Genomic DNA, 26,487 nt, shown 5'->3' with positions numbered 1-26,487 from the left:
ATTTGTTTTATAACCAGACTCTGTTATTTAAAGAATAAGCCAGAGTCACCTAAGAGCACATTTATTTACCTTCATATCCTCTCCTGGTAGATTCCTGGACTTTTTACTTTTTAAAGCAAACATATTAACCCAGAGAAGTGTATCAGTTCATAGGGATTATGTCTGCTTTCTTAGCAAGTGATCCCAGATGCAAAAACAACTTAAAGCCCAATTATCTTCATCGCTCTACAATGTCCCAGAGTAACAGCCTCATGCAGAAAGATAGCTTTATTCACCTCCATGCTGGCTTTCAAATCAACATTAAAGGAAACACATTATTTCTGATCAGCAGCTACCAATATGGCCATGGAAAAATGACTGGCAGGCTGACAATCACTACCTCTCTATTTGTAGCATTTTATGATTTATAAGGCTTATTCAATACTTTATTTCAAAAGGAAGGCAGATTGTTAACGTAGTAAATAGCACTGGACTGTCACAATTTTTTTAAAAAGGAGCTAAGTGTAGCGGTGCACACCTGTAGCACCAGCATTCTGGGAGGCTGAAGCAGAAGAAGAATCACAAGTTCAAGCTTAGCCTGTGCAATTCAGACACTTAGGGAGACTCTGTCTCCCCCAAAAAAGGATGTAGCTCAGTGCAAAGGCACTAGGTTTAATCCCCAGTACCACCAAAAAAAAAAAAAAAGAAAAAGAAAGGAAAGCATAGTAGAGTATTCTTTATATTCTATAGAGGACGAAATTTCTGCTCAAAATCAATTGGCTTGAGTAAGGCCACACAAACATTAAATGGTAGAGCTGGGCCCCAGGCTTCCTTCCTTCACAGTTCACTGGGTTCCAGCCCCTCAACTCTCCCCTCCGTCCTTCCTGGTTGCCCCTGGTGAATGCCTTCACTCTCCCCTTCTCCATTCAGCTGTGGTCAGCAGTCCTAATGCAGAACCTAATCAATATTTCAAGGGTATGATTGCAAGTTGATAACAGCATTTATGTGATCATTATCACATCTGCCAAACCAAGACAGAAAGAGAAAACCGTCTCACAGAGAAAATGTCCGTGGGTCTTTGCACCTGGAACACCAAGAGGAAGTTTCCAGCAAGAGTTAGGGTATCTCACTCACCGTGTATCTGGCCTTCCACACAGGCACCTGACAAGGGAGGATACTGAGGTATTTCCGAGGCTGCCGGTAATCCCAGAACTGGAAGAAAAATTGTAAGATAAACAGCATTTTGAAAATTCAAATATTGTAATAAGCATAGCCTTAGAACTCACTGCTTTTTATCCTCCAAAGACACCTTTCAATAGTATATTTTTAGTTCCACCCCCATAACCATGCTACTTAAAGAGACACAAAGAATCCTCCTTTTCCCATTTATTGACATGACAGGAGAATTTCTGGACTTCATGAGGATCATCAATTTGAGACAGATCATTGTCAGTCAACCTGCCTGTTAAATGACCCGTGTAGCTGAAAGGTAAAACTGACAGGTTTTGATCCTATATTACGTTCACACCATGCAAGTAATTTAATAACAACAGCTGAAATGCCTCCACTACTTACTGCATTTCAGACATGTATTTAAAACTTCAGTTTTTAAAATCTCATTTAATCTTTAAAACAACCATGAGCAGATAGATATTATTAATCCCTTTTTCAAATGTAGAATTGGATAGTTCCTGGTTCCTGAACTTGGGAGATAAGCTGACAGGGATGAAGGGCAAACACCAACTGCTGCAAACAAAGTAAAAACAAACAAAATAGCCACTCTGACACACAAAAATAAATGACAACCATATCTTAAGATAGATGTTAACTTTAAGCCTCAGGTATGACTCTAGTTTTGCTAACCATAGCAAAAAGACATTACACATAGCTATGTAGATATAATAAAGCACTGAATTAATGATACTGAACCACAAAATTGCTAAGCTAACTTCTGTGATCAAATCCTTGTCCTCATGGAAAGACTGGACCACGGGAGGAACTGTGGAGTAAAGATGACCCTGCCCTGCCATCATACTGATTAAGGGGCACAGCACACAAAAGATAAATAGTAACAAACACTGCATTCTGAGATAAACCAAAAATAACAGTCACCAAAATGTGTGAAACCTTGAGTGTTTCCTGCAAGTTAGAGAATGCCAGCAAAACAACTTTGTCTCTGAATTTGCAGTGCTGATGTCTGAGAGGTCATACTTTTTGCAGATAGGATAATCACAAAAAAACTGCTGTTTTTCCACCATAAATAGACTAATTGTAAGCCTGGTGACCGTCACAAATTTGCAGGCTTTCCTCCTTTACTCGTTTCTCTGTGTGTGTATCTCACTTACCTGCAACTTCTTTGCAAGTAAATTTCTTTTCCTTTCAAAATTATTTGTCTCTGACTTCCTGTCACTAAGGGAAAGAAAACCTTCTAAACAAATTCAGAGCTATCAGTTAGCTCCACAACCTCATTCCTGTTGGTCACAGTAACTAGGTATAGTAGAGTATGGTGGTGCACACCTGTAAAACCAGCACTTGGGAGGCTGAGACAGGAGGACTGCCTCAAGATTGAGGCCAGCCTGGGCTACATAGTGAGTTCAAGGCCAGCCTGAATTACATAGTGAAACCCTGTCTCAAACATACACACATGGATATGTACACTACAACAAAAAACCATAACCAGGTTTACTCGCTCAGCTCCCCAAGAGGCACATATGCCCAGGAAACACAGTGCTGTAGCTTTCCTTCCAAAGTGCTATCACACATCCCTGACACATCTAAATCCAGCTCCTACAATTGTCCCAGTGGGTGCCACTCACCTTGACAGAGTTGTCTTGACTGGAGGTAGCAAGAATGTGCTCACTGTCTGGGTGCCAGTCGAGGCCATGGATTTTGGAGAGGTGCGCTGCTAGATATTCCACTGCTGTGCTGGGTTTCTGCAACAGATTTGCACTGAGTTTGTCACAAGAAAAAGAACTCAGTGAGTATGTCCCATGTGACCATCTGTTGGGTACTGAAAGGGATACACAAAATATTGCCAGTACTGTACTGACTCTATCCTTCAGAAACTCCACTTTGTTTTGTTTAAGCCAAACAAACCACCAACAACTAGAGACTTATCTGGCTGGCTGTCATATGATATATAAACGGACCTGGCAGCCTAATCTCTACCCAGTCCAGCCTGATACACGACTTTTAAGAAAGATATACACAGAGGGTACTTTTCATCTTTTCATTCCTATTGCCTTTTCTCCCTATCACCTAAGAAGGGCTTGTGACAATTCAAAGGGACCCAACCTCCACTGTGACAGTAAAAATCATCCATCTTACAGTGACTGAGAACTAAGACCCCAAAAGAAAACAAACACACACCAAAAAAACCCAAAAAACAAAACAAAAAACCCCCAGCACATATAAAAATGGACAAACTCAGAAGGAAGCCTCAGAAATACACATTAAAATAAGATTTTTTTTAACTTTCAAGTTAGATGGTATAAAGAATAATTCTATTGAGGCTTCATTTGTCACTGCTGTCATACATACAGAATAGTACAACTTTTTTTTCCCTGTATTTTATTTATCACTGAAGAAAGAAAACACAGCAACAAGTTCTGTGTTGGCTTCAATATGACCAAATAGTTAGTATAACCTTCCTGGAAAAAAATTTGGCCAAGATTTATTAAGATACTTAGCCAGGCATAATCATCCATGCCTGTCAGGCTGAGTCAGGAGGATAACACAAGTTCAAGGCCACTCTGGCCTACACAGCAAAACACTGTCTCAAAAAAAAACCCCCAAACCCAAAACCAAACCAAAAAAAATTTTTTTTTTTAACTTTTTTAAAGGAATACTTCAAATTCACAGAAAAACTTTACATACATCTTGGTGCTATTTGGAATACTAGAATATAAGAAACAACCAGTACATGGGGAAAAATTAATTTGCATCAATTTTATACAGCTATCTAATACACTATAATGTAGTCCTTAAGTTATACTTAGAGCTTATAACATGGGAGAAAGGCACTGGTTATAATTTTAAATGGAAAAAAAGCACAAACAACTAGGCATACAACATGATAAGCCATATATTTTTTTTAATGCAAAGGAAAAAACCCCAAAATGTTAGCATTTGTCTCTGGTAGTAGGATTATGATTTTTATTTTTCTCTTAGATTTCCCCCTACAAACAGCATGTATTACTTCCATAACTTGCATTAGTCTACAAAGTTAAGAGCACAGTCTCCAGAAATAACCTCTCAGGCTCTAGTCTCAGCATCAAACTGCCTCATTTACTCATCTGTAAAATAGGACTCTGAACAGTCCCTACTGGAAAGCCTAGCTATAAACAGAAAATAAATACACACAAAGCTCTTAGATGCCTATGCCCAGGATGCTTAGTAAGCATCAGTATCATCAGCCATACTGAGCTGGATGGAAATCTAAGGTCACCACTGACACTGAACTTTTCTAACCCTAAGATGGCTGCTGCCATCAGTGCTGCTTTGATACCAGAAAGTGCCAGAAAAAAAATACCATCAACAAGTTCACAACTCACCTGAGCAGAAAGCCTACGTATCAATAAAAAAGAAAAGTTAAAATTCTTTCAACAAAACAGATAAAAGGCAGAGGGAAGTTAGCACTATTAGTGGACCACTCGGGAGACTAAGAAAGAGAAGGGGGAAATGGCTATTACCAGAGTAACCTAAAGGGACAGAAGACAGAAACTAAAACGTAGAACATGCAGCCATCCAACTCCTATAAATTCATCTTCTGCCCTAAGAGCCACCTAAGATAGGGAGCTTTGCCAGCACACTGCATTCCCACCAGGTCCTGGATCTGCCACATCCAATCTCTGCTTCACTCCCCTTATCTCAGTATTCCTTGCACAGCCACCAGCAAAGCAGAAACTGTAGGGTCAGCACCTGGGTCAGGGCATCCATGCCCTGGGCGAAGAGCCCTAGAATCTCTAGCCCCAGATTTCACAAAGCAGGAAGCAGTTTACACCACAGGACTTACAAAGTTGACTGCTTGAGGCCTTATTACCCAACTCTCTGGCTGTAAGGCAAGGGAGAAGCTCTTTCCCCGTAACATATTCTGACGCCAACACACCGAAATTCCAATTGACTTTCCACTACACCCAGCCACCGGCACCTTTTGGTGCCTTCAGCACACGGGCTGCTGCAATGTATGATCAATCTGCAAGCTCCTCTGAGGCTGAGGGGATGTCTGGACTTCTAAGGGGGGACTGAACATAACAAGTCCCCTCCCTAGGGATCTATTTTGGAAGTATTCAGGAATAATTCCTAGAACAACTAGTTTTCACTCTGCAAACAGGGGCAGGGAAAAGAAGCCTGCTGATCATTCTAGGATTGATGCAGTCATCATATTATCTTCATTTTGAAGATAAGAAAACTGAGCCTTAGAGAAGTTATAGACTTTCCTTGATGTCCTCATTGGGAGGAGCAAAGTGGGACTCTAACGGAGGTCAGGCCAAGTTCATTTTTTCGCCCCTGATCACAATGCCTTACTTCCCTACCTTTGTTCAACAGCAATTTGTCTGAGAAGCAAATGTCACCTGGTACTATGAGCTTAAAATGACAACCTGCCATGCTGCAGAGTCCCTGGGCCCCTCAAGACTCCTAACATCCTGGGCCTCAGGACATCCTTTTCCACCCTCTGGGAAGGACTGAAGGCTAACTACAAGGAAAAAAGTTACTCACCCGCTTATCCCATATCCGCACATCCCCATCGTGGCTGGTGGCAAGGCAGTTAGCGTTTTTTTTATTCCATTTGACCTGGGAGGCACCAGCTGCAAAGAAAAAACAGGGGAAGAGAGGCACTGTCCCCGCTGCTATCAGAAGCAGAGCGATGCTCATCCAGGGGAGCAGGATAATGAGTTCTGGCTCAATAAGCACAGAAGCCCTCCAGCTCCTATGACTGCACCAACTCCACCATTACAGAGAAAAAGAAGTCAAGAGTGAGTGAATTAACATGAGCACTGGATCAGAGTCACCTAATTGAGGAAATGATCTCCAGGAAAAATCCATAGGTACTCTGAGCAGAATCAGCAGGAAAATGCAGTTTCTTGTGGTAGTCACTGACTGGTTACCAAGTGCTGGTTGGTAACTGGCCTGTCCCACAATCCGACCCCTCCTCATCCCCAATGACACCACAAGTGCCTCGGCTCTCAGGCCTGTGCCTCCCCACTCTTTTTTTGGAGTTGTTGTCTCTGAGGGACAATCCTGGAAGAACATAGCCTCCAGCTGGAGTTCAGCTGAAGAATCAGCCCCAGTGTGGATCAATTCCGCCCCTCAGTACTAATACTTTGATAAATGCATACAATGTGTAATGATCAAATGGGGTAATTAGCATTTCATCTCTTTAAATCACTTGTGATTTTTTTTGTTAGGAACCTCCGTACTCCGCTCTTCTTGTCCTTTATAAAATATACAATATGTAACTTGTTGTGAACTGGAGTAATGCTATTAGGCTGAAGAAACCAGAACTGAGGGCCAGGGATTTAGCTCAGTGGTTCCGCCACCTGCCTTGAAAGTGCAAGGACCCGAGTTTGATCCCCAGTACCAAAAAAAAAACAAAAAAAAAAACCAGAACTGATTCCTCCCATCTAACTGTATTTTGGTACCCATTATCCAACCCTCTCTATCCCTCTCATTCAATTTACCTCATTTTTTTTGAGACATTGGGCACCTTAAATCCTAAGAACAAAAGATGGAGATCACTGAAGATGAATTAGCTAGAGAAAGTAAGAAGAGTTTGCATCCCTCCCTTTTTTAAAAATAGTACTGGGGATTGAACCCAGGGGAACTCCACCATCCCCAGACATTTTTACTTTACTTTTTTATTTTAAGACACAGTCCTGCTGAATTGTCTACACAGGACTCAAACTTGCAATCTTCCTGCCTCAGCCTCCCTAAGTGCTGGCATTATAGGTGTGCACCACTGCACCCAGCTGCTCCACCTCCTCTTGATAGTTACTTGAAGAGTTCCATGTGAGTGTGCCCTTCCTGGTAGAGGACTCATCAGAACACAAAGCTCCCAAAAGATTCTGGGAGTCACCAATCCAACTTGCTTTACTGTGACTATGACTACAGAATCAGACAGAAGTCCCAGGCTGCGAGAGCTCTCAGACCAGGAAACATTCCACAGCATGCCTTTCCAGACTCCTGAAGGGCAAAAACAGCACTCCAACTGGCAAACGGGGATCACAGACCCTGGGGAGCAGGTAGCACCCAAGGCCACACCACTGGGGGATGTCAGATGGAGCAACTTGCAAAGGTCCATAGCCTCTCATTTGCCTTTTTTCTCCCAGGGCAGCCCTGCCACCACAGGGAAATCTCTCTGAGGTCCAAAAAGGAAATCAATCTCCTACTTCTATTTTTTCAGAAGGCCTTACCTATAACAGAAAAGAAGGCAATCAGAACAAGTGGGCTGAAAAAAAACTGGCTTCCTAGAAGAGACCTAGAATAGCAAAAGCAGTTCCAGGCAACAGAGACATGGCAGGGGGTATCACAATTCCTAACTTGAAACTGTACTACAAAGCCACTGTGATAAAAACAGCATGGTACTGGCAAAGAAACAGACCCAAGGATCAGTGGGACAGATTAGAAGATGCAGAAACAACTCCAGACATACTCAGCTACCTCATCTTTGACAAAGGAGCCAAACACCCTCATTGGAGGAAAGATAGCTTATTTAATAAATGGTGCTAGAAAAACTGGATTTCAACTTGCCAAAGATTAAAACTAGACCCCTATCTTTCACCATGCACTAAACTAAAATCGAAGTGGACTAAAGAGCTAAATATTAAAACAGAAACACTAAACTTGCTGGAAGACAAGTTAGGTAGAACTCTCAACACTGGCATAGGAAAGGACTTTATGAACAATACCTCAATAGCACGGGAACTAGCACAAAGAATCAACAACTGGGATCTCATCTTATTAAAAAGCTTCTGCACTGCAAGAGAAACCACCAACAGAGCTAAGTAAGAGACAACCTACAATGTGGGAAAAAAATTTTACCAGCTGTTCCTCAGACAAAGGTCTACTAGCTAGAATATATAAAGAACTAAAAAAAAATCATATCCCCCTCAAATATAAAGACCCAATTCAAAAATGGGCATCTGACATGAGCAGACATTTCTCAGACAAAGAAGTAAAAATAGTAAATAAACACATGAAAAAATGTTCAACTTTACTGGTCATTCGAGAGATACAGATGAAAACAACACTGAGATTCCACCTCACCCTAGAAAGAATGGCTGCTATCAAGAAATCAACCAATAACAAATGCTGGCAGGGGTGTGGAGAGAAAGGAACCCTTCATTGTTGGTGGGAGTGCAGACTGCTGCAACCACTGTGGAAATCAGTATGGAGATACCTCAAACAATTAGGATTGCAAGTCCCATTTGACTCAGCTATTCCTCTACTGGGTATCTTCCCAAAAGAATTAAAAGAATCATACCACAGTGATATATGCGCACCCATGTTTATAGTGGCACAGTTTGTAATAGCTAAAGCTTGGAAACAGCCCAATTGCCCATCAACGGAAGACTGGATAAAGAAGATGTGGTTTTTTAAAATAAGATGGAGTACTACTCAGCCATAAAGAATGAGAAACTAGAGACATTTATAGCTAAGTGGATGCATATCGAGGCCATACTCTTTTTTTTTTTTTTTGGTACAGGGGATTGAACTCAGGTCCTTGAGCTTGCACAGCAGGCGGCCAAATCACTGAGCTAAATCCCCGGCAAGGCCATACTCTTAAGTGAAATAAACAGAAGACATGTGTGTAAATACCAAATAGTTTCTCTGGTGTGAAAAACTAAAAGTGTAAATAAGAATCAAAATGTGTAACTGATATATGTGGAATAGGAAGAAAATTTCTAAAGGAATAGGGGAAGTGGGAGGGGAAGGGGAAAGGAAAGAAGGGGCAAGAAAAAATATGAGAAAAGGAAAAACATGGAAACAAAGTCTTTGTAAATAGGGCAGGATGGAGCGGATGAAGAGAGGGCAGCGGAATGGGTAAAAAATAAGAACTAAGATGGATTATGTAAAGGTACAAGATCCCAGTGATGAATGTAACTGTATTGTATAGCTAAAATGGACCAATAAACTAAATGGAAAAAAGAAAAACTGGCTTCCTTGTTAGGGTTTCTCTAAAACCAATCTAATTTAGAATGCTGCATAAAGTAACGAAGTCAGGGGAATGTGAGTTAGGGGACCATTTAGGACCATTTAGGGACCATTGCGTGTTTATTCAGTTGTTTATCCACAGCGGCCAGTGACATCAGAGACCGTCAGCACCCAAGGGAGTGATAGGTCAACAGAACAACTGAGCTTTCGAAGAGAAGCACAAGAGACGCCTGATTCCCACATCCAGGACCTAGCATTAAAGGGACTAAAAATGATCAAGAAAAAATGTTTTCTCCCAAATAAATATAACTATCATGCGTCACATACACTAATTTTAAAAAGAGACAGAAAATATGTTTTTATCAGGGATTCCAAAATATCAATGATTGGGCTTCCTCATTTTAAGTTATGCCTGTCCAGTGCCCATGTTCTACCCTCATGAAGTGGTGAGAACATTCCCTAAAACCCCTAATGATAACTTCAAAATTAGTCAATTCTAAAAACATTCAATAAGCAATGAAAACAGGTAGATCAGAAAGTATTTTCAAGGACTAGGTTTGTTCATTTTAAGTGATGCTATAGGAATACAATCAGCATAACTTAGCTTGCCGGGGGGAATCACAGGACAAACAACCTTGTTTCTTCAATAAATGAAGTTCAAGAAAAGAAAAAACAAAACCAAAAAGAGGAAGAAAACATCTACCAACCAAAAAAGATGAGAAATATATCAAACACTTCCCAGTATGGAGTTTATTTGTATTCTGATTCAAACAACTTGTAATTATTGGGGAAATTTAAATACTGCTTAGATATTTCATGATATTAAAAGAACTGTTAAAAATATTTTGGGGATATGTTAATTGTAGGGATTCTTTTTTTTTTAAGGGATTTTTCTTTGTAAAAATATATACGGAGGATACACAAGGATGAAATTGCCTAATAACATATTTCTCGGATTGTGTTTCCATCGCGTGTCATAAGACTGTATCGAAATTTAAATTAGGGAGAAGTCTGGCTTATGTGGAGTCTGCTAGCTAACTGGAGTTTTTTTCCAGACCACTATTTGTTCAGTGTTGGTTTTGAGGATCTTTCAGAAACAAATCACATCCTCTGGTGTGTCTTGTTGGTACTTGAGATGTTTTTTTAAGTTATTTGGAAAAATGTTTAAGTGCTTTTCAGTTTTGTTTTGGTTGAGTTCTACTGTATTTGAATATTATTGTAGTTTTTTTTCCCTTGCATTTTTCTTCTTTGAATGGTTTTAATTTCTGTATGTGTGTGTGTTTGATAATAAAGTTATTTAAAAAAAAAATATATATATATATATACTGAATGAGGGTGGGGGTAGAATGGTGGGTAAGATAAAATAAGATTCAGCACTCAGGGAAGCTGAGGCAGGAGGATCACAGATTCAAGCCCAGCCTGGGTAACCTAGCAATTCACTGAGACCCTGTCTCAAAAAATAAAATAAAAATAAAAAATAAAAACAAGGCTGGGGATATAGCTCAGTGTAAAAATCCTGAGTTCATTTGCAAGGCAGTTCATTTTCCTGTTTTTATATGCAACTGACCTTTTCCACATAAAAAGATTGCAAGCCAATATGGCTTCTGTCCTTGAATTCTCAAAAAACATCCTGATCCGCCCTCAATATCTTGACTCTGGCTCCTGCAGGCAGCTTAAAGTAAGCCTTTTCAACACAGGACTTCTAAGTACAACCAGCCTGACAGAACACAGGGCATGGATAGTTTGAGTGTGAGGAGGAACAGAAGGGAAGGAAAGAATGGAATGAAGCAAGCAAGTGTGCTGGGGGGTGGGGAGGGTGTAGACACTCACCTACAGCAGATAGTGCGACTGTAGGTTTCCTTGTGTCTCTGAAATATAAAAACCAGAAGTCAAATGCCCAATTCATAAGCTGCCAGGCACCTGCTGCTTTTCACACTTTGCACACATTTCTTCACTTTCCTCTCAGTGGGAACTCAGAGTTAAATCTGCTATGAGGGCCTTAAAAAGCTGGGCATGGCTGGGGATTTAGCTCAGTGGTGCTGCTGCCTGCCTTGCAAGGGCAAGGTCCTGAGTTGGATCCCAGGTACCGGGAAAAAACAAAAAAAAAAGTAGGCATGGTTAGTGAGCACCTGTAATCTCAACACCTGGGAGGCCAAGACAGGAGGGTCACAAGGCCAGCCTGGGATTCATGGTGAGACCCTGTCTCAAAAAAATTCATATATATACATATATATATGACCATACATATAGATATACAAAGAGACTTGTTTTCCTCAAGATAGATTAACTTTCTCAGCCATTTCAATTGAGGCTGAGTCTGAATTTCAAATCATTACAGCTGAAGCCACAAAAAAGCAGATTATATGATTCAGCATGGCCTGAGTAGCCCCAGTGTGGAGGGAGAAAAGGCAAAAAATCCCTTCCCGGTGTCATTTCCCTTAGTGGCAATAAGGTGACAGGAATGGCAGTGTGACTGCAAGAACCCTCCCAACACACCTCAAAGGTGGATTTGAAAACCACTCTGGGTGTTCCCAATAGCCAAGAGGTAGAAACAACCAATGAATGGATAAACAAAATGTAGGGGGTCCCACAATGGAATGTTATTCTTAAAAAGGAAGGAGATTCTGACACAAGCTACAACATAGATGAATCTTGAGATGATGCTAAGTGAAATAAGCCAGTCACGTAAATAAATAATATCCAAGTCTTTTATATGTGGTCACTAGAGTGACCAAATCCATAAAATCAAAAAGCCAGAGTGATGGTTGCCAGAGGCTGGGTAAAGGGGAGACTGGGAAGTTGCTGTCTGATGCATACCAAGTTTTCAGTTTTGCAAGATGAAGAAGTTCTGGAGACCTACTGCACAATAACTACTAAACACTACTGAGCTATCTACTTAAAAATGGCTAAGATGGGCCAGGCATGGTGGTGCATGCCTGTAATCCCACCACTCAGGAGACTGAGGCAGGACTGTGGTGAGTTCAAGGCCAGCCTGGGCTATATAATGAATTTGAGCCCAATCTCAACTAGACTGAGACTCTGTCTCAGAACTAAAAAAAAAAAGAAAGTAAAAGTTTTCCCTCTTTAGGTCCCCTGGATCCTGAGCTTCGACCCTGGGAGCTGCCCTTAGAGCAATGGCACTAAAGTGCTGTTCTGTCTGTAGTACTTGGTCCAGTCAGCCACACACACCCACCTCCCCAAGAGCTCTTCCCTCATCTGCTCCACCCCAACACCTGGCTTCCTTATCCCTGCAGTCCCCACTTTTTGGGAAAGAGTCCCAAGTCATTATCATGAGGGAAGCAGAGAAACCTGGCTGGGGGGAAAAGGGAATCCACATGCCAAGGGCAGCACTGTTCTGAGGATGTGACCGTCTTCCTCTTTCCTCCAGGAGGGTGACTGTGAGGGGCCGCTGACGTCCTCTGAGAGATGGGCACAGCAGCCTCACAAAGAGCAAGAGCTGAGCAGATGTCTCAGCACTGCCCACTGAAGCAGATGTGCCCCCACCCAAATCCCCCTCTGTCACTCTCCACTTCGGTGAACCCCAGCTCAGGTTCCAAATGGCAGCACCCATGTTGCTTTGCCAAGGGATTTCTGGCTACTAAGGCCTGCTTTGCAGAACTGACAGCTGAGGTGCCAGGGAATTCAGACCCTGTGTGTGGTCCTTGCCAATGACGATAGGGTAGCACCCTGCTTCTCAGCCCTCGGTGGGACACCTCCGAGCAAGGAGCTGTGCTCCAGCACCCAGTGCTCTGCACAAAGATTAACCTCCACCTACTCACAGGGTCCCCAGAAGAGGGTCCCTCGCTGCAGGACTCCTGAGCCTGCCTATCTTCCCCCAGCCCCTCCCAGCACTTCTTTCCCCTCCTAGCAGTGTGCAGCACTCAAATCCTTGTCTTGGTTTACATCTGGAGGAAAACAGACTAAGATACTCAATCTCTAAAACAACGGTCCCACATTGTCCCACAACCAAGTGGTCATGCCTCTCACAGTTCTTACTTGATATCCCAAATGTAGATGTAGGTGTCCACAGAGCTGGTCACCAGGAGATCTGGCTCGAACACTGCCCAGTCCAAGTCACTGGGACATAGAAATAAACAGGACAAACAAAACAAAGCAAAAACTTCAGTTTCTGGTTTCAAAGCACTGGAAAATCTAGTCTCTGGTGGCTTCAAACATCATCGTCAATGGGCTTGACTCCCTTCAGCCTTGGGATCTCTGAAGTTCCCTGAAAATGAACAACAGAGCTCCGAAGGAAGCTTTCAGGTCCTCCCTGTAGTTGCTAGCCAATGCTACCACCTACTCCCCACAAAGAAGTGGAGAATTTCAACTGAAACACGCAGACCTCCTCACCAGAAAAAATAAAAAAGGAAGAACACATAAAGTAATCTTTATCTTTTTCTAAATCAGATTCAATCACAGCCACCTTGGGTAAACCAATGACAAACTGCCCCGCAGCCACAGAACTTTGGCTACTCACACCCTCCTCCCAGAAAGGAAGCTGCTTCGGGGTGCTCCACACACACCCAGGTGTAAATCCTTCCCATCACTCTCAGGTCATCATCATGTGCCCTGCACCCCTGCTGCTACTCTCCTCAAAAAGTGTCCCCTGACCAGAAATAGTGACACTTTGGCAAGCCCAAGCAGGGGGCAACTGCATTTGGGGCACAGACTGAGATGCTGGAGCCCTGTGTGGTCCCCACAGCTGCAGAGAAAAAGCCAAGGGCTGCTGCTGCTCACTGGGGTCTCCATGAACAGCTGGGCACTGTGGACCAAACAGGGGATTCTGTCACACAACGTCCTCCCATCCTGTGGCAAAGGTCAGCCCTAATCCTTATTCTAAACTGGGCTGCCTCTGTCTTCGTGTCATCAGGGACTAGGGTCAGCAGTGCAGGGCTGATGCTTCCTAAATACTGGTGGCTCTTTGCTGGGTTCTCTGCTATCACCTTAGGGAACACTAATTACTGTTGGTTACTCAGCCAGTGCAGCACAGAGGGTTTAGCCATGCGAGGAGGGTGGCATCTTCATTTCACTCCTCAAGGGACCGTGACAAAGTGAGACAGGCCAAGGAGCTGTGGAGGGCAGGTGACTACCTGATGACGCGAGTATGGCCCTGTAGGGTGGTGCCAACTTCCCCACTGCCGTCCTTCCACTTATAAAGGTCGACCCGCTGGTTACTCTGAGAAGAAAGAAGGGGGAGAAGGCAGTGGGTAGCATGACATACACAAGGAAATGTTCTCATTCCAATCCACTTAAGGGGGAGAGAGGAAGCCATGTAGAACCAACTTCCAAGGCAGAGATCCTACAGGTTGAATTTGAAAAAGCCACTAAAAATCAGTGTAGTTAACACTAGCTTGAGCTACCCTCAGCCTAGCACATTAGGTTATGAATGTCAAGATAAAAAGATCTATTTTTTTTGCATTAGCAGGGATTGAGCCCAGGGTCTCAAGCTTGCTAAGGAAAACAGTTCAACACTGAGCTACATGCCCAGCACCCCCAACCCCTTTTTTTTTTTATCATTTTGTATTTGGAGATAGGGGTTCCTTAAGTTGCCTAGACTGTCTTCTAATTTGTGATCCTCCAGCCTCAGCCTTCTGAGTAGCTGGGATTACAGGCATGTGCCACAACATCTGGCTTGAAGTGCATAAAGGTTAGTAATGGACTAAGAACAATGACAGACCATTGAATAATTTTTGAACTGAATATATAATAAACTGATTTTCATTTTACCTCTCAGACAGACATATGTATAAAGTTGAGACTTTTATCCTGAAATGAGTTTCCAAATCTACACAGCTAAAGTCCTTTATTTTTTTTCCTTAAATTTTTTTGTTGGTACATTCTAGGTATACAATACATTTACATTTATCATTGGGTACCTGTACCTGTACATGATGTATCTTGGTTCTTATTTTTTTCCCATTCCCTGTCCTCCTTCACCGCCTCCACCCTTCCCTATTTGCAAAGACTTTGTTTCTATTTTTTCCTTTTCTCATAATTTTTCCTTTCCCTTCTTTCCTTTCCCCCTCCCTTCCCAATTCCCCTACCCCTTTGGACCTTTCCTTCCTATTTCAAATTACCAATTATTCATTCTCATCATTTTAATCCTTATTTACACTTTCAGTTTCTCACACTAGAGAAACTATTCGGTATTTACACGTTTGTCCTATTTATTTCACTTAAGAGGATGGCCTCAATATGCATCCATTTAGCTATAAATGTCTCTAGTTTCTCATTCTTTATGGCTGAGTAGTACTCCATTTATTAAAAAACTACATCTTCTTTATCCAGTTTCCACTTGATGGGCACTTGGGCTGTTTCCAAGCTTTAGCTATTACAAACTGTGCCGCTATAAACATGGGTGCACATATATCGCTGTGGTATGATTCTTTCAATTCTTTGGGGAAGATCCCCAGCAGGGGAATAGCTGGGTCAAATGGGACCTCTAGTCCTAATTCTTTGAGGTGTCTCCATACTGATTTCCAGACCCTACACTGACTGCACCAGTCTGTACTCCCACCAACAATGGAGAAGGGTTCCTTTCTCCCCACAACCCCGCCAGTATTTGTTATTGGTTGATTTCTTGATAGCAGCCATTCTTTCTGGGGTGAGGTGGAATCTCAGTGTTGTTTTCATCTGCATCTCTCAAAAGACTAGTGATATTGAACATTTTTTCATGTTTATTTGCTGCTTTTACTTCTTTGTCTGAGAAATGTCTGTTCATTTAAGATGCCCATTTTTGAACTGGGTCTTTAAATCTGGGGGGGGGGTCTGATTTTTTTTAAGTTCTTTATAGATTCTAGATAGTAGTCCTTTGAGGAGCGGCTGGTAAAAATTTTTTCCCACATTGTAGGTTGTCTGTTAGCTCTGTTGGTGGTTTCTCTCGCAGTGCAGAAGCTTTTTTTGGTACCGGGGATTGAACTCGGGACCTTGTGCTTCCGAGGCAGGTGCACTGAGCTAAATCCCTGACCCACAGAAGCTTTTTAATAAGATGAGATCCCAGCTGTTGATACTTTGTGCTAGTTCCCGTGCTACTGAGGTTTTGTCCATAAAGACTTTTCGTATGCCAGTGTCTTCAAGAGTTCTACCTAACTTATCTTCCAGCAAGTTTAGTGTTTCTAAACAGGTAAGGTTTTTATGAAAAGGTTAGGAATCCAAATGGGGAAAAATGGATTCTAACAGAAACAAAATGAAAAATTAAAATCCTCTTATCTTATAACAACATTCCCTACCTTTTCCAGAGGGTCTCCTAGTCCTTGGCTATATACTACTAGACACCTTAACAAATTTGACCCTTGACATTTCCCACTACCCTGAACATGAATACCATCAGCCACATTATACAAGAGGTAACAAAGGCTCAGCAAGTGAAAACCTTGCTCAAGAAAAAACAGTGTTTGGGCCGGGGATTTAGCTCAGTGGTTCCGGCACCTGCCTTGCAAGCTCAAGGTCCAGAGTTCGATCCCCGGTACCAAAAAAAAAGAAAAACAATATTCAGACTAGGGCTTGACCTCAGGTTTTCATAACTGCAAAGCTGTTACTCCTAAAAAAGGCTGCCTTTCAATCAAGAATAAGAAAAGCACTGCTGGGGGGGGGGTGTACATCTGTAATCCCAGCACTCAGGAGGCTGAGGCAGGAGGATTGCCATGAGTTGGAGGCCAGCCTGGGCCACATAGTGAGTTCTACCATGAATACATGGTGAGACCCTGTTTTAAAAAGAAAGATAAACAGAACTTCATTAAAATAAAGTTTTGTGTATCAAAGATATTATCAAGAAACTGAAAAGACAGTAATATTTCTCCAACAAATATTTTGGAGAAAATACTTATTTGCAAATTATATAGGTGGTAAAAGTCTAATAACCAGAATATATTAAAAACTCTTGCACCTCAACAGCAAAAATACAAACAATACCTTTCAAAAAAGGACAAAGGGGCTGAAGTTGCCCCTCAGTGGTAGAGTGCTTGCCTAGCTAGTGGTAGAGTGCTCGAAATCCTGGGTTCAATCCCCATAATGAAACACACACATACACACACATGCAAGGGACATGAATAGACATTTCTCCAAAAAAAGATATGACCAATAGGCACATAAAAAGATGCTCAACAACATCACCAATTACAGACATGTAAGTCAAAACCAAAATAAGGCATGTCATCCCTGCTAGGCATGGCTATGACTTAAATTTAAAAAACAAAGACAATGACAAATGTTGGTGAGAATATGGAAAAACTGGAGCTCTTGTGCATTTTTTTTTTTTTTTTTGGTGCCGGGGATTGAACTTGGGACCTTGTGCTTAGGAGGAAGATGCCCAAACCACTGAGCTAAATCCCCGGCCCTTCTTGTGCACTATTGATGAGAATATAAGGAGCTGGGTGGGGTGTTACCTACTTATAATCCCAGCTAGGTGGGACGCTGAGGCAGAGATATCAAAGTTCAACCTCAGCCTAGGCAACACAGCAAGATGTTGTCTCACAAATTAAAAAAAAAAAAATTGTAAAGGACTAAGGATGCAGTTCAGTGGTAGAGTGCTTTCCTAGTATACAACAGCCTGTAGGTTTAATCCTCAGTGAACACAACATTACCTTGTGCCCCTATAATCCCACTTCTAGGTGCCCATCCAGAAGAAGTGAAAACAAGGACATCCACATACATGTCCAGATCAGCACTATTCGTTAACAGCCAGCTAAAATGTCCATTGATGGAGAGAATATTATTCCATTATAAAAAGGAATAAAGTTCTGATACCTGCTACAGCATGGATGAACTCCAAAGCATTAAGCTAAATGTAAGAGGCCAGGCACAAAACATCACATATTATAACACTATTATTTCATATATATGAAATATTCAAAATAGATAAACACAAAGAGTCAGAAAGCAGACTGGTGGTCTCTAGGAGGTAAGGGGGAGGAACTGCTTAATGGGTAGGGATTTTCCTCTGAGGTGACAGAAATACTTTGGAACTAAATAGCACCCATGGTTACACAACATTATGCATGCACTGAAGGACACTGAATTGTTTGCTTTAAAGTGATTACAGTAATTTCCCATTACCCTTGGTTTCAGTTTCTGTGCTTTAGTTATCCAAGATCATTTGTGATCCAAAAATATTAAATGGAAAATCCTAGAAATAAGTAATTCATAGGTTTTAAAATTGTACATTGTTCTGAAGAGCATGATCCTCCATGGCACTAGTGTATCCACAGGGTATATGCTACATGCGTGTTAAGTCATATAGGATTCACCACAGTTATGAGATCCACTACTGAGGTATCACGGTGCTTGTCTTCAGGTAACCCTTATTTTACTCAATTATGGCTCCAAAGTAAAAGAGTAATCATGCTGGCAATTCAGATATGCCAAAAACATTATTTTTAATTTAAAAAATGTTGTAAAAGGGGTTAAGATTTCATGACTTAATAAAAGAATTGTATGCTGATGTTGCTAAGATCCACAAGTTGCTACTGAGATCTCTCATTATTTTATTTCTGTTTACCTATTTATTGATTTATTTATTGTAGCACTGGAGATTGAACCCATAGGTGCTGTTACCATTGAGCTACATCCTCAGACCTTTTTATTTTTTGTTTTGAGAGTCTCGCTAAGTTACCCAGGCTGGGCTCAAACTTGAGATCTTCCTGCTGTGGCCTTCCAAGAACCTGAGATTACAGGTGTGCACCACTGCATCTGATTGTTGTTGATCTCTTACTGTGCCTAATTTATCTGTTAAACTTTATCATAGGTATTTATATATCAAAAAAACATGGTGTATATATATTGGGTTCAGTACCATCTGCAGTTTGTGCCATCCACTGGGGATGCTGGAATATATTCCACACAGATAAATGTGAACCACTATAATTGTCAAAAAAAAAAAAAAAAAAAAAGGCTGTCTTCCTTATCACTGTTGAGCAATGCAATGTTAAACCATCTGGGCCAGGTACTAAGGAGTCAGCCTGAGTCAGTAGTTCCCAATCAGGGGCCACTTTGCATCCCAGAGGACTTGTGTCAATGTCTAGAGATATTTTCGTTGTCACAACAAGAGGGAGAGATGCAATAGAGATCCAGTATCTTGGGACCTGATGCTAAATATCCTACAATGCACAGGATTCATCAGACCAAGCCAGGCTCCAGACTAATGTCAACAATGCCAGGGTTGAAAAACTCTGCACTAAATGAGCAGAGGCTAAGGGCAAGAGAATTGTTAAAGGGCCCAGAGGTACAAGCTATCAAAGGCAGCATCCTCCTCACTCACAGGAAAGAGGCTGAGAATGGAAAAGTACTACACCGACTTCCCTCCTCTTAGAGAGTAGTCCTGAAAACCTGGCCAACCTCACACGCCTGCAGGTAAAGCTAGAGTCTGTTTCAGAAATGACTTCTCAAGTTGACAACAGGGCTCTGCTTTCACTCTGGTGCTCCCCTTCCACAGAGTGCATCCTACCAAGAACAGCACAGCTCAGGCTAGCAAGAAGTTTCTTTTAAATACTCCCTTTCAGCCCAGTGCAAAAGGAGTGAGGGCTTAGCTTTAGATATTCTAGAAGAGAAGAATGATGACAGAATCTGGAGAAAGACGGCCCTGAGATGACGTGGCCCAGAATCTTTTGGGGTCATAAATTTCTCAGAAGACCAAATAAAATTTACATGTTTTCCCTTGAAAAATTCACTTACAAATATTCACACTTAAAATCTGAGATTAATTGATCTAACAAATCCTGATCAAGGAAAAAAATCCCTTCCTCTAAGCAGAAGGGTGTAGGGAGTCTTCTGCTACTTCTAGAACTCATGAAGCCCAAGCCCAGAACAGCTCCCTGTCATCCTGCTCAAACAGCTTTCAGGGTCCAAATGCAAGTTTTTAACACTTTTATGAATTTGACTAAAAAACTGCTTGACATGGTATATTATTTGTACTAAGAAATATCTTGACCCAAAACACCTTTTAAATTATCATAGGTTCTTTTTTTGTTTTACTTTCTTTTTTTTCAATATCTGAAAGTTAAAGGTATTTGTCATAAACAAAATTAGCCTGTGTTAAAACACATTCTTAGGCACTCTATTTGTGTATCTTCCATGCCCTGAAAATTCAAAGGTTAATTTAAAATGGCACGTTTTAGAATATTCAAGAAAAGAAATAACTACTTTTAACACCAGCTTTTTAAGTTTCACTGAAGGTTCTTGGTAAGGAATAATAGTACATACAATGAAAGTCACAGGCCCCGACCCAAGCAGACCTGCTACCCACATCCACAGAAGCATAGAGATAACAGGGAGCCAGCAGCCACCCTGCCACTTCTACCACCACCGTTTATCAGCCAGCCCCAGGCCCATCACCCATGGGACTCTAAAATTTTCCACTCTCTAGACCAGTGCCCCCTCCCCTACCTAAACTCCCCCATATCAACCATGCACACCCTCCTCTCAGTGCCAACGGCCTTCTCGCCCTTGGCCCATTTGCATCCAGATGGCAATAAACTCATTGCATGTTGCTTGAACTTTGCCTGCCTCGCTGATCTCAATTGTGCCTTGGTCTGACCTTACAGAAAGTATTAATGAAACTTTAAAAAAGTTCCCTTCTATAAAATCTGAAATAGTCAATATCTAAATCCAAATTAGGCATGGGAGATCAGTGTTAACACTGGATGTTGTGCTTTATATTTGTTATAATGTTCAAAACACAGATAGAACATTTAATATTTGTGAACATTCTTTTATAAAAGTAAATTCTACCTTAGTACCAAAAAACCAAAAAAAAACCCGAAAAGTAAATTCTAAATTACTAAGCTTTCTTCATAGATTTTCATACTGTCTCAAATCACTATAAGAAACTACTGTGTGAATTAAAAATTCCCTTAATCCCTCTCCCCCCCAAAAAAGAACATCTTTCAGGGTTATGTGCCATTCAGTCACTGCTAGTTACTTGCTGCTAATGAAAACCAATTCTCACTGCACGCAGAAATGAAGGCATCTACCTGTTTCCTTTTCACAATCTGGATTCAATCCCTAGAAATACAAGGCCTGACATGGGTAGAACCAGCGCACGCGCACGCGTGCACACACACACACACACACACACACACACACACAAATACATAGATCTGCAACTTGCCTCTGTCTTTCTTGCAGAACCATCCAAACCTCTTTTCTGACTGAGCGATGAGGATTACATTCTCTTCTCCACAGAGGATGTAGACTGCCAGCCCTGATGACACATTTAAAAGATGACATTCCTTAAATGAACTCACCGAAGCTGCAAAATAGTATGCGAAGCTGTCATGAGGATTCCACTGCACAGCTCCAATGTCCCATTTGCTCTGGCGGGAGATTTTCCGGTGACCTTCGAAAGGGGCATCTAGATTGACGATGTACAGGAATCTGCGGCTAGGAGAACAACATCAACACTATGGCAATATAGCAATACAACTGCATTAGCATGAAGATAGAAAGTGCATTCGAAATTGCATGTGTTTGCAAGCAGTGCTCAAAAACAACCCAGATGTACATTACACTTATCTACTTTGAAAGGCACACAAGTCACAGAGTACTCAAGTTGGTGGATAAACACAGGGGAACAGAATCCCTTTGACAGTCTCCCTCCAGAGCTGGCCCTCCCTACCACATCCACTGTGAGAGTATCCACTTTCCCTCTCCTGGACTTTCCCGATGCTTTAGCTAGGATCTTCCATATGGTGCCCAGGACTACTAATGAATGCTAAGGCTCTTGTTCCAATTCAGTTGATTGAGACCATGTCTTAAATATCTTTGTACGTCCCACATCACTAGACACAGTGCTGTGCTGTGCACCCTAGGCACAAATGTATGTTAAATTAAACACATTACTTATCACTAAACCAAAATCCTGCAGAAAATCTCCAATTCCCCTGCAAGTCTACTCCCTGGAAACTAAATTTAACCTATCAGGAAGAGAAACAATAACCCAGGAGAAAAGAATAATAATTAAAATAACATAATAAGTGCCAATAATGTTCAAGGGGCCAACCAATACAAAGAATCTGAGCCAGGCATGGTGGTACATGCTGTTATTCCCAGCATGTGGGAAGCTGAGGCAGGAGGACTGCAAGATTGAACTCAGCAATTTATTGACTTATGGAGACCCTGTCTCAAAATAAAAAATTCAAAAACGTCTGAGGATGTGGCTCAGTGTGCCCCTGGATTCAGTACCACACACATGCACACACACACACACACACACACACACACACACACAGGATCTGAAAATAAGGATGTTTTGTGTTTACCTATTTTCCTATTATCTTAAGTTACAAAAAAGGATCCTTGGTATATCAATATCCCTGCAGCCATCTACTACTGATTCCTCATTAGAGAGCATGCTAAACCCCTGGATATCGGGGCGGGGGTGGGGGAGCATCTAGGGTCAAAACAAGATTAATAGTCCTTGTCCAGAAAAGCTAGGAAATAGCATGCAAAACTTTGATGGCAGCAGAAACTCTAAAAAGGAGTGGTTAAGGGAGAAGGATAACACAGAGAATATACAATTTCACAAAACTTCTAAGAAAACTACTGCAGAACATAGATCTAGAACTTCTTTTTTTTTGGTACCGGGGATTGAACTCTGGTCCTTGTGCTTTCGAAGCAGGTGGCAGAACCCCTGAGCTAAAACCCCAGCCCATGATCTAGAACTTCTGACCACCTCCAATGGACCACCTCCTCCTGTAGTGGACAGCTTATCATCTTCCCATTAGAAAGAAAAACAGCAGGATACACATATAGATATGAGCTATGGATATGGGGTTTGTGTCACTAGGCCTTCAGAGGCATCACACAGCAAATGTAGAATAGCACAAAGTGGGTACTTCAGGATGAACATGGCTGAAAGAACATATGTACTTGTCTTCATTCCCCTTGAAATCCCACTAAAATAAGAGTTTAAAAAAAGAGAGAGAAAAGAAGGGAGAGAAGGAAAGAGAGAATGAGAGAGAAAGAGAAAAAAGAGGAAGGAGGTAGGGAGGGAAGGGAGGAAGACCCACAAAGGCAAAAAAATGAGAAAGGCTAGGGATGTAGCTCAGTGGTAGAGCACTTGCCTAACATATGTGAGGCCCTGGGTTCGATCCCTAGCACTACCAAAAGGGGGAAAAAGGAAATGAAAAGCAGATGGACAAATTGTAATTGACCTAGAGTAAAGAAAGCTAAATAAAGCCCAAGAGCTGGACAGAGGAAGAGACTAAGAAGCAAGCTGATTCACACTGCAGGGCCCAGCAAGGATAAGGGGTAGAGCTGGAGGACAAAAACAGAACAGAGCAGAGCAGAGCAGAGCAGAGAGCAGAGCAGAACAGAGCGGAGCAGAGCGGAGCAGAGCGGAACAGAGCGGAACAGAACGGAACAGAACGGAAGAGAACGGAAGAGAACGGAACAGAACAGAACAGAACAGAACAGAAGAGAAGAGAACAGAACAGAACAGAACAGAAGAGAACAGAAGAGAACAGAAGAGAAGAGAAGAGAAGAGAACAGAACAGAACAGAACAGAAGAAGAACAGTTGGGAAAAGCAGCTAAAGAGAGCAGTCTGTGTGCCACCCACACAGCCAGGGGCCACCTTTCTTCTTGCAGGTGGAGGGTAGGAATGGGGGACGTGTAAGGTGCTGAAGTCAGAGGAGGGTGACAAAGCCCTCAGCCTCTTCCCGTGCCAAGTGCACAACATGCTGCCTTTTGTTCTTCAGAGACTCCTCCAGTGAAAACACCAGCCCAAGAAAAAAGGAAAGCAAGCAAACCAACAAGGACAAAGCCCTGAGACAAGGACCTTTGGGCACCCAAAGATGCCCGCTTCTGCTTCCCACCTCATCTCCCTGTAGCAAGCCCTGCCACCTACCCACCATGTTTACAGTGCTTTCCTATTATTTTTTTGGTGGTACTGGGGAACAAACTCAGGACCTTATGCTTGTGAGGCAGGTGCAATGCCACTGAGCTAAATCCCCGACCCTAAGGCAAAAGGGAAAAAGGAACTCAAAGGAAACAGGGGTAATGCAGAGGAAAGAAAGAGTTTGGAGTCAATATTCTCAGAGTTAAGAGAAAAGACAATGTAAAGGACAGAGAATATTAAAATAATAGTTGAGGCCGGGGATTTAGCTCAGTGGTTCCACCGCCTGCTTCCCAAGTGCAAGGACCCAAGTTCGATCCCCAGTACCAAAAAAAAAAAAATAATAATAATAATAGTTGAAATTTTTAAAAATCTAGAAAACTTCTGAAAGTTAACAGTTTCAATTTAAGAAAACTTGATAGGAGGTTTGGAAATTAAAACTGAAGACTCAATAGTGCAGTGGTGTATCCATGTAATCCTAGGTATTCAGGAAGCTGAGGCAGGAGAATCACAAGTTTAAGAGCAGCCTGGACACCTTACTGAGACCCTGACTCAAAATAAAAAATAAAAACGGCTAGGGATGTAACTCAGTAGTAGAGTATCCCCGGGTTCAATCATCAATATCGCAAAATAAATAAATAAATTAAAAATTTACAACCAAAAGGATGAAAAGGCCAAAAGAGACTCCAGAGAGGAAATCTAATACCGTTGCCTACAGCCATACCACCCGAACATGCCCGATCTCGTCTGATCTGGATGCTAAGCAGGTTCAGGCCTGGTTAGTACTTGGATGGGAAATCTAATACTATTTAACAGGCTCAAAGACAATGCAGGAAAATTTCTCCCAACAAAGACACAAACATCTAGATTGGAAGGACTTCCCAAGGTGTTAAAAAAAAAATTTGTATCTTAATCTGAATGGTGATTAGGTTATATATTTGTAAATTTATTTAACTGTTTATTTCAGATTAGTGTAGTCTATAATTTTATCACACATACTCTAAATTCAATATAAAAAAACGAAATGGAAGGCCAGGGATTTAGCTCAGTGGTTCTGCTGCCTGCCTCACAAGCGCAAGGACCTGAGTTCAATCCCCAGTACCAAAAAAACCCCAAAAAACCAGGTCACAAACAGCCTGGAATCAGAATGACATAGGACCTCTCTATAACAAACCCTGAGAAAAAGGACCCCCAAAAATAGATTCAACCCAATAACTGTTAGATAATTATACTGGAAATATGGAAAAGGTCAGGTAGATATGTAAGGACCTACAGAGCACAGTAAAAGTGCCAGACCTTCATCTTCTGTTGTGAGAAGTCAATTTATCGTGGATAAGTCCAATTTGGTGGTATATGCATACCATTTGGAAAAATGTAGGCAATCAAAAGGCAGAGCTAAAATGCTATAATTTTGATCTCATATATTGGGGGGGGCGGATCTGGAAGGGGGATTGAATCATGGGGCACTATACTCATCAGTGGATCCACCCACTGCTAAGTTTACAAGCTGTTAGGAAGTGTAGTCTGGTTAGAGGTGGGTCACTGGAGGCATGATGTGAAAGGGTGTATTCTCCCCAGCTCCTCTCTTCTCTCTCTGCTTCCTGGCTGCCATGGGTTGAGCAGACCTCCTCTGCCAGGCCCTTCCACCATGCTGCTTCTGCCATGGAGCTGGCTGACCATGGACTGAAACCACTGAAACAGTGAGCCAAAATAAACCTCTCCTTTAAGTTGTGGGTGTTGGGTATTTTGTCTCAGTGACTAATTAGGAAAGTGACTAATACACATACAATTAGGAAAAATTGAAACAATTAAAGAATTTTAAGTGATTCCTTCTGGGATCAGAGATGGAGTGTTGTGGCTTATGTCTAGATGTCTCCCCAAAGTTTCATGTGGTCATAGGTAAGGCTTTTCAGCAGTGGCTAAATCTAGAGTGTGTGATGCTGGGATTAAGGGTGTGTAATTATTAAATTGGTCCACTAATCAGTTTGGCATAGTTCTGGGGATGGATAATGGGAAGGCCCACTCTGGGTGTGAGTGCTACCTCCCCTAAAGCCGTGTAGCCTGGATAGAATATAAGGGACAGAAAGAGGGCTTCTGTCTTGGCTGCCTCCTGCCTTCTGCCTTCCATGCCATGAACTGTTTTTCCTCCTCTGTGATGCCCCTCTGTCATGCCATCCTGCTTCAGAGCCAGCCAATTATGGACTGAAATCTCTACAAATGCGAGCCAAAATACACCTTTCCTCCTTTAACTTCTGGTGTTGGGTATTTTGTCTTAGCAATGAGAAAAGTAATGAAGACAAACAGTGAGGTGGAGATTGCTGGACTGGGGGTGTGGGGGGAGTGGTACCGGGGATCAAACTCAGGACCTTGCACTTGTGAGGCAGGTGTCGGAACCATTGAGCTAAATCCGCAACCCCAAGATTGCTGTTTTACAACATAAACCTAGAACTGCTACTTAACTTTTAAACTATGTACAGGTATTTCCTTGATGTTTAAAAAGTACTTCAAAAAGTGAGTAGGAAATAAT

At 41.9% G+C, this 26,487-nt stretch overlaps 1 protein-coding gene across 11 annotated transcripts in view; it reads right to left on the bottom strand.

Moving 5' to 3' along the window:
• Positions 1 to 26,487, bottom strand: part of Wdr59 (WD repeat domain 59) — a 141,151-nt gene that overhangs the window by 88,134 nt on the left and 26,530 nt on the right. For all 11 annotated transcript variants that reach the window (XR_015448663.1, XR_015448664.1, XM_021256700.2 and 8 more), the window contains 7 exons: positions 21,372 to 21,507; positions 14,223 to 14,308; positions 13,129 to 13,209; positions 10,963 to 11,000; positions 5,698 to 5,786; positions 2,796 to 2,912; positions 1,114 to 1,191 (listed from right to left, as the gene is read on the bottom strand). Coding sequence is in view for 9 of the 11 variants with exons in the window: in XM_021256700.2 (XP_021112359.1) it covers positions 1,114 to 1,191; positions 2,796 to 2,912; positions 5,698 to 5,786; positions 10,963 to 11,000; positions 13,129 to 13,209; positions 14,223 to 14,308; positions 21,372 to 21,507 (625 nt within the window). In the remaining 2 variants the exon portion in view is untranslated. The remainder of the gene's footprint in view (positions 1 to 1,113; positions 1,192 to 2,795; positions 2,913 to 5,697; positions 5,787 to 10,962; positions 11,001 to 13,128; positions 13,210 to 14,222; positions 14,309 to 21,371; positions 21,508 to 26,487) is intronic.

This window comes from Heterocephalus glaber, unplaced genomic scaffold, assembly GCF_053883595.1.
Source record: "Heterocephalus glaber isolate CG9 unplaced genomic scaffold, H.glaber_assembly_v1.0 deba00000071, whole genome shotgun sequence".
In the NCBI taxonomy this organism is placed as follows: domain Eukaryota; kingdom Metazoa; phylum Chordata; class Mammalia; order Rodentia; family Bathyergidae; genus Heterocephalus; species Heterocephalus glaber.
The sequence above is the reverse complement of the archived record's forward strand: the minus strand, read 5'-3'. Positions and strand labels throughout refer to the sequence as shown.